Genomic DNA, 21,335 nt, shown 5'->3' with positions numbered 1-21,335 from the left:
GACATCGTAGAAAGTCGGATTTTTATAGTTTTACTCAAGTTTTCTGGAAAATTTTTAAAACACAAAAGGGGAAAAGTGTAAAGTTATATAATCTCATTTTATATGTATACGCAGTAATATATAAAAAACTGTCTCGAAAAGAAAGTTTCTTTTAAAAATGTTTTCACATCAGATTTACAAATCTACATGAAATTTAGATTCTGTACTTTCAACCATTTGAAATATTTGAAAAATTATGTTGCGTGTAATAAATTATGTCCGACATATTATAATTTATAAGAGAAGTTATTTATATGCAGTTTAACTTGAAAAGTTAATATACCTTTTTGTTTTTCATAAAGTCAGATCTACCGCGTAAAAATATTAATGAAAACAGCATCAGAGCGAGTAAAACTTTATGAATTTTATGAATATACAATAAATTTTAAATCAACTCTAGACCGCGCGCATCTATTGTTAGTAAACATGATACGTGGTTTCGCATATCCGTTTCATAGAACTTCGAAAATGGTTGTGTTATCGTTTCGAATGACAAATCTATTCCGGGTGGAATAGATGTTTTTGGATATCGATTACCTATGGGAACATAAATATAGGTTATAAAATACGAAAGTTAGACATAAAAGAGAGAATCATGATTTCACACCATTATATCATATTTTATACACTTACTTTCTAGACCTCTATATCTCTATTAATCTCAAAAAATTTATTAAGATGTCTTTTATCTCAGAAAACTAATAAAATGATGCAAATGCAGAATAGAATGTAAATAAATTATTTATAATTTAAAGAACCATAAATGTAACATAAATAATAAGAAATTTTTTTTTTATGAGAGAGGACTTTCTTTTCTTTTTTGCTCTTATAAATTAATATGTTAAATAATTAAAAAGAGAAAATAAAACTAAACTGTGTAAAGTTTTACATACATTATAAAAATAAGTATTTATGCAAAAGAATATTTATTAAATTTTATTATAATATTTATTAAACTTTTTTTAAGAAACTTCAAATTTAGATTGTCAAAAGTTACATAATTTATTATTAAAAATCTGATTTATTTTTTAAAATGTTTTCTATACCATATAAATGAAAAGCATACATAACACATAAATTTCACATTTAATAATTAAAGTTAAGGATTAAGAAAAAATTAAGAATATTATGATGTGTCTGATTATTATAGAAATATAGGAAATAATTTATAAGTTAAAGATATATTTTATTTCTAAAATTTGCAAATAACTGAAGAGAAATATAAAGGAAATTTGTTTTGTAGGGAATTTGTAGAAATTGTTGACCCATCAGGAATAATTGGACTACAAGAACGATGGTTATAACCAGAGAGCGCATTGTGGTCCTTATGAGGATCTTGATTTGATTGCTCAAGTGCTTCGTCGTCCTTAGCGGTTACGATATGATTTGGGATGAGAGCCGCGGTGAATCGATAAAATGATCATTCAGCTGAGAGTAACAAATCAATCATTTGACTTTTATTAATAATCTTTTGATATATCAAATTCATTATTAAATAACGATTAAAATCTAATTTAAAACGTTATATTAAGTATATTATAAAAAAATTTTGAAACGTTATGACGTGAATGAAAAATTCGTAGAAATTAATAAATTTTAAAATATTTCTACATGCTTGTTATATTATTAATTGAAAAACGCATAAGCATTTTTATTACTGAAGTTATAGAAGCATACATAACAGCATTCAGTTTACTGGCATTATATTGAATAATCGTGCGTTCTCTCTAATATTGTCTCATTCATATAAATATTTAAATTTTCATTATTTGTGGATATAATTATCAGGTATTTGCGTAGATAATTTTAAAAGATAATTTTAGATAATTATTCGAAATAATCGAAACTATTTTTAGATAATTACTAGATAATTAAATTTCTAATAACTTATGAACAGAAGTAGATTTTTACAAGATGAAAGTTGTTTTACATTGGAAGTTTTATTAATATCAAATATATGAAATTATATTAAGCTTGTGAAAATATTGTAAAACTTTTTCACATATAATGAAATCGTTATTTTTGTAGGGCACAACTCGCATAGATCCTAAAAAAATAATTGCATCTCGCATCTCAAACACAAGCGATGAAATATACATGCATATATATGGTATCTTTCTTTCTGCAAAATTAACGTTAAAAAACGAAAAATGATATTCTTTTATAAGAGAATCTAAACTTCCGAGTCCAAAGTTTTAAATTTCATATATTGAAGAAGTTTTTATAATATTATTTGATCTGCTTAAAATGTTAAAAGCTAGTCTTTTCAGTATTATAATATTATAATATTAAAGACAGGAAAATATGATTTTTACGTTGAGCACATCCGAAACTATTCATGTCATATTAAAATACCGCTATCAATTATCCTGAAAGAAATAAAATGTCTGTTTATATTTATAACTTTTGATAATATAGGATTGATAATATTTATTTAGACATTTTTTATTATATAGATATTATTAAAATATTTTTATATGTGTAATTTTATTTAAAAAAAAAAGAGAAAATGAAAAAAGTTACAGTAAAACTACTTTTATAATAAGAATGACTAAAGATATCAAAAGAGACACATGCGCACGGACAATATTTGAGATATATATTATTAAATATTCAAAAAGAGAAATATTCAAATTGCTTGATTGAATATATTTATTGATCTTTATGTAAATATATATATATATACATATCTTGTATATAATATCTATTTTTTATAAGAATATTTATTTTTATCATTATGTTATTTACAAGTAAAATTTATTTAAATTATTTTTATATATGTATGATACATAAATACTGACTGTGAAACAATATTAATTACGTTCAAAATTATAACTATTATATTAACTATGCGAAATTAACGTTTTATAAAGAGAGAAAAATGATATTCTTTTATAAAAGATTTAAAACTTCCGAGTCTAAAGTTTTAAATTTCATATGTTGAAGAAGTTTTTATAATATTATTTGATCTGCTTAAAATGTTAAAAGCTGATCTTTTCAGTATTATAATATTAAAGGAAAATATGATTTTTTACATTAGCACAACCGAAACTATCTATATCATGATAAAATACCGCTATCAAATATTCTGAAAGAAATAAAATATCCGTTTATATTTATAACTTTTGATAATATTAAGATTGATAATATTTATCAAAATATTTTTTATTATATAGGTATTATTAAAATATTTTTTGCATAATTTTATTTTAAAAAGGAAAGATAAAGAGAAATTGAAAAAAGTTACAGTAAAACTACTTTTATAATAAGAACGACTAAAGATATCAAGAGAGACACATGCGCGCGAACAATATTTGAGATATATATTATTAAATATTCAAAAAGAGAGATATTCATATTTGCTTGATTGAACATATTTATTGATCTTATGTAAATATATATCTCTTGTATATAATATGTATTTTTTTATAAGAATGTTTATTTTTGTCGTTATCTTATTTACAAGTAAAATTTATTTAAATTACTTTCATACATGTATAATAGATAAATGTCGACTGTGAAACAATACTAACTATGTCCAATTGTTCTCGGATATTTTTAAAGTTAGTTTAACGCATGCATATATTAAAATAATAATAACTTTGCTTTTGCGTTAATCTATTGTAAGTAAGAATGTAGCAGATAGTATTATATAAGCTATTCTCTCCGACGCTAATCCGATCTCCGGGAGTCCCCAGGAATTGTATGTCATGACTGGCCGTAAAATATGCAAAGTAACGCGGAATTGCAAATAACTGCATTAAATATAATGCATACAATACATATACAGTTACCTATATGTATGTATGTTATATTTACATGTATATATGCACTTATATGTATATTGTATGTATGTATCTGAGAAAAAAATGGTTTAAATATGATCAGATATAAATATACATATTAATTAGATACGCATAAAAGATCTGATATCACATTTTTATATAATCATATATAATAATGTCCGAAATTTGGCGCGATATAATTTTATATAATCATATTTGATTAGATCTAATTATATGTATGAAAACAGATCTAACTGAATAGGATTATATAAAGACAAGATTATATCACGCTAAATTTCGAATATTATTATATATGACCAGATCATATATCGCATCAAATTTCAAATTTAATTATATTGGCAAATTATATTAGATATGGTCAAATCGCTCTACATTTCGCATACAATTATATATGATTATATATGATTATATATATACATAATTACGTAATTTTATTTTTTTCTCGAATGTATATACTTCGATTATATTATATAATTTATATATTCTTGTATCACGTAATATGTATCTAAAATCGCTTAACTTTCGTTTCTCCTGCATATTTGTATTATCTTATTTTGAACAGATTATTTTATTATAATTAATTCTCTAAAACAAAGCGATGTTAATCGGATTGTCGAACTAAGATATTTCCACATTGGTTCCGCTGTTCCGCAATTAGGTGTGTTTTAAGCTTTTCAGTTTGCCGGTGGGAAAATTAAAATCAACCGTGAATTAATCAACCGTGGCTCGTAACAACGGACATCGTAGCATGACTGGATTCGCGCAGGCGGTTATCAGCATTGTTATCAGAAGCGAGGGCAGTATCCGTCATAGCTTTCACCCTGACACTCCCTTCTGTCCGTTCGTCCAGGAAGATATATACGGTGGGTACATATAATAATCCGGGTTTTATCCCAATGTAGACAGCCGACGCTACTTCGAGATACGTGGTACGTCTGATACGACGAGGAAGGTTGTCACGAATCGTAACGGTAAGCCGAGAGAGAGAGAGAGAGAGAGAGAGAGAGAGAGAGAGAGAGAGAGAGAGAGAGAGAGAGAGAGAGAGAGAGAGAGAGAGAGAGAGAGAGAGAGAGAGAGAGAGAGAGAGAGAGAGAGAGAGAGAGAGAGAGAGAGAGAGAGAGAGAGAGAGAGAGAGAGAGAGAGAGAGAGAGAGATAGAGACAGAGATACTTGATTCCGCTTAACTAACTATAACACAGTATTCCTATCAAAGACATGAATCAGCAATATAGTCGGTCCTACGCCTATGACGAGATGGCGCGGATAGATTAGAGTCATCTTTCTGGAATAATGACGACCGACGTGTCGGTGCGCGATATTAACGATTCAAAAGCACGTTCGGATATCGGACGCTGATTGCGAATGCAGCATCCATTTGATTTGCCGCGTGCGGTGACGCTCGACGTGCATCGCTTGCGCCTGTATGTTAAAATCTTTTTTTTTCTCCTCTCTCCCTCTCTCTCTCTCTCTCTCTTTTTTATTGTACGAGAACCGACGCATCGATATGCAACGTGTTTACGCGAGAAAGTGCGGGTGAGTTTCATATTTACCCAGAGATATCGATGGATGTCGGCCGGGGCCGCGTTCGGTGCTCAATTCCCGATCGGCTGAAGGGTTTCACCGCACACTGGAGAAAGAAGAGATTTCAAAATCGATTGTTCCCCCCCCCCTCCCCCCGCATCCGTGGAACGGCGTCGAGCGGGTGAGTCCGAAAGGGTAGTCGTTTACTCCGGAATTGTTGATTTGTGTTTAGGCGTGAATGCGCTCACCTGATTATGAATCGTTATTTGCAGATCGGCTCGAAGGGTGAAACTCGAACCCGGGTTTAGCGCTCGATTGGGAGATTAACGCCTGCCGGGGGCTGGTCGACACGAAAAATCCTGCAATCAATCACCTGAAAGCCACTTTTAATCTGATGATAGATTAATTTTTAATAATAACGTTTTTTCTTGCACCAACCGAAACAATATGAACCTTCAGAGAAATCTCCGTGATGGTCTTTTAATCAAATGTAATCGCAAATATCTTTTACTTAATTCACTATAATATATATGAATCATTTTAATTATAATTCTTGTAGAACGATAACTCATTAATATTTATAAGTATATTTTATAAAAATCACGTATTACATAAAAATAACTTTCACATGTTGTTTTCATGTGTTTTTGTTGTTTCTCGCATTTAATCTATTATATCAAACGGTTTGAATACTGACACTTTGTTCAAGAATAACAATTTAATAAAATACTTACACTTAGGTATAGTTAGGTATTTCGCAGAAACTATTATTTATAAGTGATGTATAAATGATGCATTACTTATAGAATGACACTTATGTATAGGGATGAAGTTTCGTACTGTCAAACAGGAAACTTTACCTATAAAGTCCCCAACTATAAAGTAATCGATTAAATAAACTTATAATCAAACTATTCTATTTGATAAAGATTTTAATAATAGTTTATTTAAAAAATGGCATTAATTGTTATTTTCTAATATATATATATATATATATATATATATATATATATATATATATATATATATATATATATATTTATAATTATTCTTTTTTTATTTAAGTTTATTTGATTCATGGCTTATAAATATTCAATAAAAATTTAAATTAAATGTTTAAACATTTGATTGCGAATGGAAAATATGCATAAATGATTGAAATTCTATTGTATTGAGAATTAGAGTCGTCAAATTAACGAAAGAGCGCAGGCAGATAATTTCGAGCGTAATTACATCGTAGAATATGTATTTGATCGAAAAGAGATGTTACATTTCAGAATGAAAATTTCAATTTGAACACCATGAATAAGATTATGTTTCGTTGAACATAATTATGCAAATTTGATTTTCTCAAGGTAATCAGCGCTCTTGGCTACGAACTGTTTCATCAATGCATTCGTATTTATGGAATAACATACGAGGCTTTAATCTAATAGCCTATACGGATCAAACGATTATCGGAATTTAACTTTGTGTACAGAACGGGAGAGATCATAGGGAAATCCTGTACAAGTTATTAACGCTCGAATCCTACCTTCTGAAAGTGTATTTATCTGTGAAATGTATCTTTCCGAAACAAAACTACACATATAATCAAACGCAAACTTCTTAATTTTCTTTAGATTAAAAACTAAAAAATATTTTAAAGTTAAACTAAAATTGTAACTGTAATATTTAACCATTGCATTTTATTGCAAGTAAATTAAGAACGACAGATAAATATTATTAGTCTCTACTGCAGATTACATTTTGTAGCGAATGAGCATTAAATAAAATAACAATAATAGATTTTATTTTAGCTTTGAAAAAATTAACTAAATTTGACAATTTGTTTAAAACAGTATAAAGTTTATTTTAAAATATAATTACAAAATTTTAAAAATCTACATAATTTTATGATAAACTAAGATTTTGTAGAAAACTTTTAGTTTTGACACTTAATTTTTGAATCTATTAATTTATTAAAAGACATAATTAAATAATAACCATAAATCGAGGCGTTTTTTAAAATTTAGTGGTAAATGTAATTGGCGATGTCCTCAAATTCCACGAAACTGTTCAGGAACGTAATTGTCTCCTTTCGTAAATTAATGAGAAGTTATCCATCTGTGTGCTATTCAAGCATGGCACAATGATCGACATGTGCCGATCGAACGTCAATTTTAATGTGGTAAACATTGTCATTAGCACGCTGATATTATCGAGGTCAATGCATCAAATTGCAACGTGATAATTACACTTACCGGAGATACCAATAACGTAATTGTTATTGTTTGAATCTTGCAGTATGTTCATCTTTCGTCATGACAATTTATTACATGTATTAATATATTAATTTGTAATATTTAATATACTATATATTGTATTTAAATGTGAAATTTTTTTCCTCGAAATCTTTGCCTCCCACTTATAAAAAGTATACATCTTATGACGCTAAAAGTAATATAAAATTAATCAATTAGATAATAAATTAGAAAATAATTACTTGCTGAAATTAAAAGTAAATATAATTTTTATACTTTTATACCATTTTGTATAATTATAAGCATTTTGCGTAATTATTTTGAATTTATAAAATATGACATACAAGAGTGTAATTGTACTTGAAAAATCGGTATATGATTGTTTAAACCATTTATTATACGCTTAATGATTAAACAATATTCCAGACAACGTAGTTACAGAGATATTACCGTTTAGAGTTACTTGAAATCGTGCGTCGAGCGATCGATTCGTCTTCAAAACATTGTCCAGTCATTAACATTCTCTTAGTCTATGGGATAAGCCGTTGCGCGGATTTTCACACATCGGCGAGAACTCTTCATTCAACGCTGAATCGTGCGTTTGTTGAGTGCCATTCGCAGTACGAAGGATTATTCCCGTCGAAAATGTACGATATATGGCCGTTGGGGACGGCTATTGCAGGATAATGAATTAATGGAGGAAACGGGGGTAAATGAAACAATGTATTTGAACTCGCAGCACCGCCGACCGCTGGATACGCCATCCTTTCCCGTTTTTTGCTCGCTGATGGGTGAGAAAAATTTATCGCCATCATAAATTCCTTTTTCGTAATTATATGCGGTACATTTGATCACTCGCCTAATTGAATCGGTCATTCCGAAAGGGAATAACTTATAGAGGGTGAACCTTTTGGTACCATCATCCCATTTTTTTTCTAGTGACACAGAGATCCATTAGATCCAAACGATAAAAACGCGGATTTTGTTTCTCAGCAAAACGCCAAAAAAAAAGTATCAATCATCACACGAACGAGCAGTGACACGACCGTCACTTTTATTTTGCGAAACAAGTCTAGTAGATCGGGAGCGATCCAGCGGATTTCGCTTCTCGGCAAAACGCAAAAAAAAAAAAAAAAAAAGTAGCAATCATCAAAAACAGACAATAGGTCATGATCGCATGAGTCTGCTGCTTCGACAGCGAATAAATCCAGCGCGACATATTTTCCACGATATTTCACCACTGAAATACAGGGGAAAAGAGCAGACGCGTTGCTAGCGAGGGAAAGAGAAAACGATGGCGAAAATTTTAACCGGAGCGTCGCGCGGCTGGAATTGATACGCATCGGAAATCTCACACCGTTAAGACTAGACTTTTTTATCTTTTTCTCTCCTCTTCCAGTGGAGCATTTATCAATATCAAATCTTTCTCCGTTTATCTATTTCTATTCCTATCACGACGCTCCAAGGTTAAACACAAGCAGCCGGTTGTATGTGGGATGCGCTGTAATCCATAGGGAGATGTTTCTTGAAGCCAGTAACATCTCTCTCGTGAATGTTGGGTATAACTAATTTCGATGTTATAAACAAGGTCAGCAGCGCAGCGACGGAGAATAATATCGTTAGGCTGCGTTGCATCACGGCAGGATTATCGCGATTAATTATGTGCGCTATGTAGCCCGAATATACAAGATTATTCTGCGTGCGTGCGTGTCACTTACATTCGGATGCAGCTTGCATTCGCTGAAATCGAGCCCGACCGACAGAAATTACAGAACTATTAGATATCACGTGTGCTTTAGTATTCGGAATATTTCGGCCAAGATTTCCCTTCTTCCATTTAGTAAGATTTCCAAAAATTCAGTTTTCGTAATGACTTGTAATAATGGAAAATATGACATTTCAGATGTGACTTTTCTAATATCGGCAAAATATTCTTACGTTAATAGTTTGCAAAAATTGTTTACGTTCTCACTTATCGTCTTTAATTAATAATTTTTTTTTTCCGGGTAGAATTTTATCCAAAGAATGTCTATTCGATTTGCAAAAAGAGCAGTCTCAATTATTCTTGTGCGAAATATAAAATGACTACAGATATAAAAAATCCAGGATTTATGTTGTCTTGGAATTCTTGATAACAAATGTATCTTTACAGTTTCTAAAGTCAATTCATTAATTAATTCTTTCCGTTCAGCGATAGTTCGGCTAAGTTTGCTTGCGTTGTGCCAACTTGCCAGCGGGTGCTGTGCATTAAATTCGGTGATTCCAGCAGTTTGCAGTTCTCCGTCAGCTTTAAAAGGAACTTTCGAAAGCACGCAATATATACACATACTTCTTAACTTTTGTCGGCCTTGCTCGTTCGTTCCTACAGCTGTACATTCTTTCCTACAATTTTTCATCGCGCGCATCAGCGATTGGCGTTGTATATGTGTCTGTGTCTGTGTGTGTGTGTGTGTGTGTGTGTGTGTGTGCGTGTATGCGTGAAGAGGGTGATAATCAAGATTAACAAGTTCTAAACTCCGTAATTTGTCAGTGTCAGGATATATTCACGAGCGGTTAAGGATTATCGGCAGCTAGCGCTTGCACTTTCAATCGAGGGATGCACGCGTGCAAGGTTAGCAGCTTGCTCTGCTTTTCGGAGCAAGGTCGCATCCAGGCAAATTACGGAAAATTATGTCGGGGAAATGGCGGTGCAACGGTCCGGAAATATCGTCGTTAATTGTGACACTCGTCGTAGACCGATTAAACGATTATCGTTTCATTATCGGGAAAGCACGTGCACCGTACTCTTGCTTGTAACATCAATCATGTCGAATAGATTGTCGCTTGAGTATGTGAGTTTTATGCTCGAAGAGCGTAAAAGAACGTTTCTTGTATACCGAAAAAAAAGAAATATTCTTTTTTGAATCTTAAGTGAAGCAGTAAAATGAATGTTGAATAAACATTGCATTTAATGTTTCACGTAGTCAAAAATGAAATAAACGCGATACTTATTATCATCGTAAATTATGCGCAACATTACTTAAGCCGATCGCATCGTCCTTGATATTCAAAAGATGCGAATTGATTAAAGTCGCGATTATGATTTTTGCATACAAATATCTTTAATTTTATTTCAACTTCTTTCTCTTAAAAATTTCTTTAATAATAAATACAAAATATTTAATTTTATAGATAATGTGTATCGTATTCCAAAAACATTATAATATTTTTTTATATTCAATTAAGTTTATTCATTTTATTATTTATTTGAAAAGTGTAAGAGAGAGAGAGAGAGAGAGAGAGAGAGAGAGACTTATATTTAATTTATCAATACAATAACAATTTGTCAATTTAATAAATTTCAACGATAAAAGAATTTAGATCGTAATCAGCAACATTATAATTAAAGAATAAAATTTACGCTAATATTATTTTAACATAATAATTTTTGATAAAATAATCAGATTGAATTTATCGGAAACATTTTTTTTCACAAATGCAAATATACTTTACTGATTGATGCGAGCGGTTTAAGCCCGAAGATCTCTTAGTGACTTGACTGTCAGTAAACTTTTAATTATGAAAGAATGTTGGCACGATAGTTTCGTATCCCGGAGCACTTAATAGATGTTCGCTTGTATGCGCGGCTTGCGATAGTCATTCTATAGAACACATAGTAGCAAGTTGAGTTTGCTTGTTTAAGTCTCGGCATTACTTTCACTGAGGTCCACCGTTTATCACCGATCAAAGCACTCGGTGCATCGGAGAAAAGATAATATCACACTCTAGATTTTCTTTTGTTAACCCTCGCCGGTAAAGCATCTTAGGCCGTCCGTAAGAAAAGACGTTACTCTCGCAACTTTTGGAGCTGTATTTCTTCCACCTGTTGTATTTATGGCACCTGCCAGGTCGCGAACAAAGGAGCTAGCAGGGTCGTGCGATTAACGATGACGGCGAATGTATCATCGTTGTTACTTTAATGCATCCGTCGTTGATGCTCACGCATCATAGTTTGACATATTACGAACAGTTCCGACCCGCACTATCAATCTTACTTTCACACGCGTCATAAATAGGATGAGCACTCTCGATAAAGTATTTGTCGCCTATGTGATTTTTCTACCAGTTTAAACTTAACCGTTTAATTACATTTTACGTTGTCCGATGAGCGTAAATAAATCAAGGTTCTCTCTAACAACTTTCATTCGTATACGTACGTTTTACATTCACGCGCATAGAAATTCCAGTTCATCGAAATCGGTATGGGACATTTATCAAACTCTTTGTATTAGCTGCTGAGAGAGAGAGAGAGAGAGAGAGAGAGAGAGAGAGAGAGAGAGAGAGAGAGAGAGAGAGAGAGAGAGAGAGAGAGAATTGATGAAACTGTCTTCGTGTTGTTTTTGTGTTAATTTTTTTTCCCCATCGAATCATGCACGCGCGGATCGACTGATCGATCGATCGAATACTATCTTAGCGGGAGTTAATCCAACACTCTCTCGATGCCATCTGCCTCTGCATTACGACCTAATATTTCTCATTCCAACATGCGACACGGAATGTAAACGATCGATCGATAGAAGAACGTATGATATAGTGTAATTGATCTGAAAGTTTATGATGGCACTTTATTCCCAGGCTAAGATTGAACCTTTTTTGGTCCGGATAGATGACCGTTCAATTACCGTGCGCGTGAATAAGTGACCTATTATATCCTTATTATATCGATTTCTGTTTAAACATGACATTTCTTGGATTCGGAAATTTTCGCCGGTATAACAGACAAACACATGATAATCGATCATTAATAATCTTGTAGCGATGACATTATCCTGCTTTGTATTAGCATACTGCATACTGCATTGTTGCACATCCCTCATTGAATTGTAATTGAACGCGGTGGATTAAATGGCTCGATGGCGCAAATGATCACAGCTGGTCTTCCGACGTTATTTTGCTCGATATTAGACAAAGTTGATGATCCGAAGGGATAGTAATCAATCACAGCCAATCTGAGCAGCTCCAAGAGAGTTTGTGTGCCACCGATATCAATAATAACCATGTGTCTTCAACTGGAAACACCATGACAATACTGCCATTCTACAACTTTTGGCGAACTAGGGCACTCACATCCTTGCGCGACATACAATCCGCGAAGTCACGCGGATAAAGGATGAGACACGATAAATGGTGACATTACACAATTTCGCTAACACACATTTTCCGATTTCAACACTCACGAAATCTTACACTCACGCACGTCACAACAAAGTCCAGTTCGTCTGCAACGCCAGCTTAAGCGTGACGAACATGGTGAGCAAAGCGGTGCAAGCCATCACTGACGGTGACGATGCCATGCTGTGTTGCATAGCGGCAGGATTGTCGCCTTTGAAAACGTGCACCAGGACGCGCGCTGGTTGGGCGTTGTTGGCCTCGCAAGTGTAATTGCCTGAATGGCGATCCGACGCTCTTGGCACCTCCAGCCAACTTTCCCGATTTGCGAGGTCGGTGCTGACATTTACGCCCTGATCGACGTCGTAGTTGATCATACGGAAGTTGTGGTACCAGAAGACGTATAACGGCGCCTCTGTGGACTTTTTCACCAGACAGTGAAGCTGCAACGTGCTGCCGGGCCTCACGAATTTCTCCGCAGGGCCGGCTATCTCCGCTCTGGCTTCTGAAAATGGCCGAACGTGACACGTGAGACGTGAGCCGCTTATAGCCCTGGATAGACGTTAGGGTATTGTTTACTACTACAAGTGCGCAGGAACCGAGAAGAGAGAATAGCTCGTACGAAGGGGCGACAGGATCTCGAGCACGTAGCGTCAGGGTTTCTCAAACGGTTGCTATACTAAGGAAATTAGGCATAGCAGGTGATTATCATCAAACTATGTCAATTTTTCTTTTAGCAAAATTGTTTGAATAATAATGATTAATAATTTCAAGGAGAATAATTAATTTCATACTTTAAATTTATACTATATTCATTTCAAGTGTATATATATAATTTGCGAAATGCTCTCCGATAAATATTAAAAGCTGTGCTTTTTAATAATCCATCCTAATGAATTGTTTTCAGGGTTTATAAAACAATAATGCTTTAATTTATCCATTTTTTTTTAAAGTTTAATTACTCTAACTACTTTAACATTAGTTTTTATATCATAATCAACTAGCTTTTTAAAATAGCTGTCTAAATATAAGTGGGCTATAATTTGGCAATATATTATAATTATAAACCGAGTATGCCGTAATTTATTAATAATCGTAATTTGATACTTCTCTGATGAGGGAAACCCCAACGATGTTTGGTCTATGAGATTTACGTAATAGGCGATTGATGTAATTGCCACAGCGGGGTGATTTATCGGAAATGCTGACATGCTGTTTTATCCAATAATATTAAAATTATAATTAACACGCAAAATGTGTATACATGTTCGTAAGCAGTATTTGTATGAAAACATCCGATTGATAATTAACTTTTCATTTAAAGTAACAGGTCCGCATGTTGCTATTTCCATTAGTCGAAATGCCAATTCCATTTATGACACTCAAATATTGAAGAATATCGATTATTTTGATATACGATATTTTATTACAACGACAAAAATATTAATCTTTTATCTCAATATTTAAGCTTTGAAATAACGGACTGAGCAGAAAAATTTATATTTGTTACGTATTATTAATACAATGTTGAAAACTTGAAATTTCGTCAGATCTACAATAAAAGCTCTTTTTGCTGGATGATATGATTCAACGAAACGTGTTTTCCATTGTGATTAATTACCTAGTAAGAGCGAATCTCTCGAGATAATTAATTTCCCGAACAATTCACCCCCATTGAGTAAATTGTCTATTAATTAAGTATTCAATTAGACGATGTTCCGGGACAGTATGTTCCATAGAGTTTTTCTCTAGTAGAATAGTTGTCTCTCACGTGTGATAAATATTACTATTCACAGAAATCCTAATTTATATCGGCGAGAATGACAACTTAATGCTCGAGAACGACAACTGCTGTTATTTCTATTCAAGCCGCGTGAAATAATAGCGTCAAGAGTATTATTACGAATTTCATAATTCATAGCATTACTAGCTTTAATTACTCTATCAGCTGCTATTCAGTGTAACGCGATATGTTTTAGAATAATCAGTATAAAAGGATTATTAGTTCGATAAGCAGTCAACAAACGATATCTGATATTTATTTATGTTAATTATAAAACTTTAATACATTCTATTTAAAAGCTGTTTATTTTAATTAAATTTAATAAAGCTATTTGAATAAAAATAATACATATTAATGAAAATTGCAAATTGCGTATGCATAACGATAACACCTTATACTATTACGGATTATCGTCATGTAGTGCTAATCAATCAAGAGTGGAATCAATCGTCAAAGATAATCTTCTTTTAATATCTGTTTTTATTATCAGTTGTGCTCGCACAGAATTTTTGACAAGTTTGATTGAAGCCATTTATTCTTTCGTTCAAATTGTCTATATTGATTTTGAAATTTGTAAATCAAAAGCATTGAGCAGTATATGACACAGAACTTTTAAAATATTTAATCGAACTGAAACATTGAATTGATAAATTTACAATTTGTGCATAACGTTTCAAAGTGATTACGAACACATGATATGGCTTGATATTTTGACAGCTGCACGTTTCGAAAAAAAAAAAAAAAAAAAAGATTTACGTCTGCTGCTAGTTATCTACTTTTACAAAGCACATCATATTAGATGTCAAACATTTCAAACGATTGATTGATTTTTCAAAAACATTTGTTTCCATAGTATTTTTATAATTATTATTGACACATCGCAATGTATGTTGGATCTTTTAATCAGTGATAAATATGATCTATATGGTCTAAATATTCTGTAGAAAAAAAATTGCAACTTTTATAAAAATATGTAAAAGCATCTTTCTTTTCTTTTTTGTTGACAAGTATCTAGATATTAAAATAGTATATTATATATTTAAAACTTTTAATAATAAAAATCTGAATATATTACACTGTGTACAAGTTATTATTTTCTATTACTTATTGCATTAGATACGTGCGTTACAACTTTATGAAATTCGATTTGAATTTTCGATTTGAATGATAAAAACGATAAGCTCATATGATAAACTCGCAAGCATCATTTATAATAAACATTGGTTGAGTTTCATGACACGAGAAAATTTTGAAGGAGTTTCTGATCCTGACTTTGAGAAATACTGTCGAGATGACTCACGTTTCGTGGTATCTTGAGAGGAGCGAGGGCGAATTTTAAGTCCGCTCACGCCCTGGCGCGTTCCACCCTTTCACTCGACGCGACCTGACACGCCGCGCGTCGACGGTGAGGGGGTGGATTCGGGAGAGAAAGAGAAGCATTATAGTGGATCAGGTGTGTGAGGGGGTACACTGTGTAAACACGTCGACCAACATTCGCGCACTTCAGCCAGTCTAGATACGCTTTTACTACTGGCCAACCACTGTCACGACCCTGAACGATAGTCGAGATGTGTGATTCGAAACGTTTGCGCGCAATCTGAGGGTATCCCCGGCCCCGGGAGTGAATATACGTCGATTCCTGTGGGAACTGTCGCAGTTTAAAATCGCTAGAGCGTACGTCCCTGTCCGATGCTTGCCTGAACAATTTTTTGACAGCCCTTACAGAGCGTTTACGCGGGCTACGCTTTATCGCGACGAGATCCCGATGTCGTTCTTGTAAAACGCGACGTTTCGATTATGTACCCGCTCCGAGCTCACGATAGATTTTCTTGTTTACAAACCTCTTGCTCTCTTCTGGATGAAAAATTCTAGTTTTTTGTGATCGGACAATAAATAGTATAAAATAGTTTAACGTAATAAATTTTTATCATTTTTAATATCACTCAACTGTATGTCTCTATTCGAAAAATTGGATTCGGAAATAGTTTGTAATTGGTAAAATACAATTTAAGCAATATCTTTTTTATTTAAACTGTTATTTGTTTTTTCATGTGTGTGTACTTTTACAAAATTTTTCAAAATATTTTATAAAATTTTATTTATTTTGAAAAAAAAAAATAAAAATATTTGATATTTTGATATTGTAATATTTATTTTACTTTCAGGTTCACACTTGATAGAGATACGAATAGATTCAGTTACAACGCTTTTCGAATCGGATTGATTTATATTAAATAGCAATCTGTAACATATAAGCGTGAAGTAATTGAATAAATTTTTACATTTCTATTCCTTTTTGTCATTTTTTAATATTCTCGTTACATTTTTTTATTTAATATAAAATAAATTCTTAATATAGATTGTTAATACAAACGCTACGTTGCTATCACATTCCGTCAGATAGAAATATAATAAAACTGACATAAATACGCGCGACGTGGCATAGACTATATCACGTGAAAAATAACGTCGACCCACTGAGGATTAATAATTCAAAGTCCCTCGCGGCTGTGGAAAAGAAGTGTTGAGCCATTTATTATGTGGCAATGCGGATAGCTGAGTATCATTCGCAACTTATCAGACGTGCCGCATGCCATCCGTAGTAATTAAATGGGAAACTAAGAGGGCCGTGTAAATTAGAAATTCGAAATGTTACGGGCGAGAAATTGGGTGGCTTATATAAAGTGCTGCGGAACATAATATCATCACGCGTACTTGTACATTAGTTATTGGAAGCTTAAGGACGATGTACCATTAACAGATGTTCAAAATCGGAATTGGCTTTGGTGAGAGAGAGGGTGAGAGGGGGGAAGGGGAAAGTAGTCCTCTATAAGAACGAAATATGCTCGGAGTTAGAACAAATAAACAAAAGAGTTCGCATCTCGCTCGGCGCGTCGATTGTATTTTAATGAGAGCTCATTAAGGCCGAGTTTAAAACTATCTTCATTTCAAAGACAATATCACGATCATATTGATTCGAAAGTTATACTCCGGATTCCTTCCGATTCACTGCCTTCATTAAATTCACCTTTACTTCTGAGTTCTCATTCTTAGTATTCTCAATTAGATCTTTTTCATCCACTTGCGCGCTAATATATAAGTACGACAGGTTTATTTAAATTTTCTCGATAAGGATGTATGGGTTTTTGGAAATTAAAATTCGGTTAGACATGCGATTATTATATTCGTAATTAAATGAATAGAACAATTATTTTTATAGTAATTAGAAAGATAATCAGATACAATATTATTAACAAAATTATTCTATTTTTTGTAATATTACACAAATAACTCATTATATGATGTTTCTTGAAATTAAATTAACACTCAATTCAATAAGAAAGAAAATATAAAAATATAATATATGTATAAATGAAAAAAAAGAGTTGAAAAACAAGTGGATTTCTTTATAAATAATACTTGAACTTAAAAACAGCAAAAATACACAAAAATATAAAGAAAAATTTAGAAAAACATCCATTATTTGCTCTTTAAGCCTTCTTGTATTTTATTACCATTGAAGCTCCGTTAAATTATTAAATTCAAACAAAAATATTAATTTACAAAAGCAAAATCTTATCATAAAAGTAATAAATAAAAAACTATCTTTTATTTCTATTTTTGTGTCTTTAACTTTGTCAAGTATGTCCAATTTTTTTGGACAAAATAAAAATTTATATAAAACTTGAGAGTCAGAATAATTAACTTTAAAACTAACAGAACAAACATCTATTATTTAAATTTTAAAATTGCGTTCAACTTTTTTAAAATTTACAAATGAAAGAAAAGTTATGCTTTTGTCAATTTTGCCGAGTATTTCTTAAAATCTGATAGTAGATAATTTATCAGGCTCCATCTTCTTCGAAGCTTTGATGCGATCGAAAGGTCAACAACGAGGAAAATACCCTAAATTCTGCAGACAAGAGCACTTACGGGGAAAAATATAAATATTAAAGACACGTAAGAAAAGACTTTAGTTACGTATAGCGTGCCAAGAGATTCCAAGCAAAAACGAACCGACATCTCGAGAAAATTATGCGGTGCTGCATACATAAAATATATACTGTCAAGAATTAGAGTACGCATTATAAGCAACTTGGCATTACAAATTAATTCTGATATAAATAAGAAAACGTAATCAGGGCACGAATGATTTATCTTATAACAAATCGTCGAAAATAGATTGATCTCATAGAGATGTTACGTTTTTAAATATTATATATATGAATAGGTATATGTATATATAATGCATATGCATATATATTATATATTCATATTATAATGCAAAAATATTTATCTTTATGAATACTTACTTGACTCTTTTTTCAGCTAAGTAAGCTATTAATTTATACTCAAATAATCAATTAGACTATAAATTTATAAATAAAGAAAGATATAATTATATAAAATTTGTTCTTCATTTATTTATAAATTTATAGTTTAATTGATAATTTGAGTATAAAATAATTAGCTTAGTTAGCTGAGAAAGGAGTCAAGTAAGTATTTATAAAGATAGATATTTTTTTGCATTATAATATGAACTGTGTCAAGTTATACTTGTACATTGTATGTTCTCTACTTTAAATAATTATGTTATGCATTTATATCAACGTAATGTAGAATCAGTTCGATCAATATGGAGCTCGATCCGTCGCGTCCAATTCCTTAAATTGTTTTCACCCTCGTCTTTTGAAATGTTAAGGCTAGAAGAAACGCGTGTGGGCAAAGAGCTCGTATCGAAAGCATTTCAGATGACGGTACATAAATATGAAAGAAGTAGTGAGAAGGGTTCACATATAAGAATGTAATTCGGCAAAAAGTAACGAAGAACAAAGATAAAATCTCGAGAAAATGATATAGTTAAAATTACAGTATTTACCAGGTGATTCTAAAATATTCTGTACAAAAAAATATCAAAATAATTACAAGCATATTTTGTATTAAAGAGACATGAAAGCTGTGAAAATTGATATTAACTATAAACCAGTATAAAAAACGTAACAGATATTCTTGAAAAATGATATTAACCATGTTTTATGTTCCTGTTATAGTCTTTTGCGTTATAAAAAGAAATATAAAAATTTTATATACATATATATAATTTTTTAAAAGTTTTATAAAATTTTAGAAGGAAAAGATTAAAAAGATACGTACTTTATAAAGATATTATTATTATGATACCCCTTTTTAATAAAATGTTTTTCTATTTAAAGAAATATGTAACATCTCAGACAAGATATTTTCCTATATCAAATTTCGCTCAAGTAAATATGACCATCTTTTGCTATTTAATTTAGTTGTTCTTGCACTTATTTTGTCTTTATACACGTACGAGTATGAAGATTTCCATATTAAATTTATGAAATATTGTTTGTTCCAGGCAATATCTGTCAGTATAAAACAAGTAACGTTGACGTAATACAAATTTAGTCACAAGATACTGTTATTAAACAAGAACATAGCAAGAGAAATACTCGGATTTAAATAAATATATAATATTTCTATTTTATTTCTCCTAAAAATTCTCTTTCATTCTCAATTATTTTCCACAAGAGTTGGTTCCACAATATATACAATAACATATAAACATCGATACTTGATAATATATACATGTGTACAACTCATTGTCAGCGCATATTTTCTATGCAAATGTTCCGACAGTTTAATTTGTTTTGTACTATATATGTTATGAAATATATATAAAAAATATCAGGAATATCAGACATTTTCTAAAAATTCTCTAAGCTATTATTAATTGTTAAAAATTGCAACAAATCACAGATTACTTTACTAACGGTAGCTTATTTGAAAGTTATTGCGTGGAAGGAATTTCTAAAATCATGTGGAAGAGTGCGATCGTGAGTGCTAAAGCTCAAAAGGCTGGGTAAATGGCCGAAGCTCAACAGCGCGTGTTGCGAGGGCATAAATATCAAAAGCATCCTTAGGAAGAGTGGCGAAACCGCGTAGAGCACGTCGAAAAAGGGACACCGAAATCCCGAGGAAATTAGATAGCCTCGCGCATAAGAGATTCGCGCCGGAAAAAGCCGAATCTAAATGCAAATATGCGGCTGGCGCGCGTGCATCGACGTACTATGGGTGTCACGCCGAGAGCGTATTTCGTGAAATTCCCGCGACACAACACGGAAAAGTATTTTCACCCTATCGATCTCCCCTCTTTAAGCGTCCGTCGCTTAATAAAGTCTAAATAAAAATGTCTGTCGCCGGTAACCGTGTTTACGCGATTCTTATCCGGGAGAGTAAAGCCGAGCATAAACACTTAAAAATCGTGCTTTCCTTCTTCTTTCCCCTCCCCTGACCCGTAGAGCCAAAATGTACAAGTTACGAGGAAGTAGGTAGAGAATGTTGTAGAAGCGCACAAATTGTTGAGACAGTTAGATAAGCATTACAAGCGGAGGGAAAAAGAGAGCTATACTTTCATAGACGTGCTCTTATCAGCATACGGACAAAAGCATTGCGGCATTCTTTGCGTACGATGCTCTTCACGACCCTCTTTTCATAGAAAAGCTAAGATATATGGTATGTACATGTGACCGCATACGGAAAAGTTTGCGCGTTTTTCTCATACGTTTGCGCGCGAATTGTGCATCCGTCGCATCGTATGTACATGTATAACGTGTGAGCGGAATATAATATATAAGGAGACATGATGAGATGTGAAGGAAACGGCAAGATGTTGCTGCTGATGAGTTTCTTTTGCTGAAAATAATAACTTATTTATCATTATTCGATTATATGTATACAGCTTTTCTCATTTTCACGACAAACATCTGAAACG

General features: G+C 32.1%; 1 protein-coding gene across 2 annotated transcripts in view; it reads right to left on the bottom strand.

The window, feature by feature from the left end:
- Window positions 1-7,982: 7,982 nt before the first annotated feature.
- LOC140665471 (lachesin) overlaps window positions 7,983-21,335 on the bottom strand; it is a 100,360-nt gene continuing 87,007 nt past the window's right edge. For both annotated transcript variants that reach the window (XM_072891643.1, XM_072891653.1), the window contains exon 5: window positions 7,983-13,261. In XM_072891643.1, coding sequence (XP_072747744.1) covers window positions 12,846-13,261 — 416 coding nt within the window. In that variant the 3' untranslated portion in view covers window positions 7,983-12,845. The remainder of the gene's footprint in view (window positions 13,262-21,335) is intronic.

This window comes from Anoplolepis gracilipes, chromosome 1 (assembly GCF_047496725.1).
Source record: "Anoplolepis gracilipes chromosome 1, ASM4749672v1, whole genome shotgun sequence".
Taxonomy (NCBI): Eukaryota; Metazoa; Arthropoda; class Insecta; order Hymenoptera; family Formicidae; genus Anoplolepis; species Anoplolepis gracilipes.
This window is presented reverse-complemented; position numbering and strand designations above follow the sequence as displayed.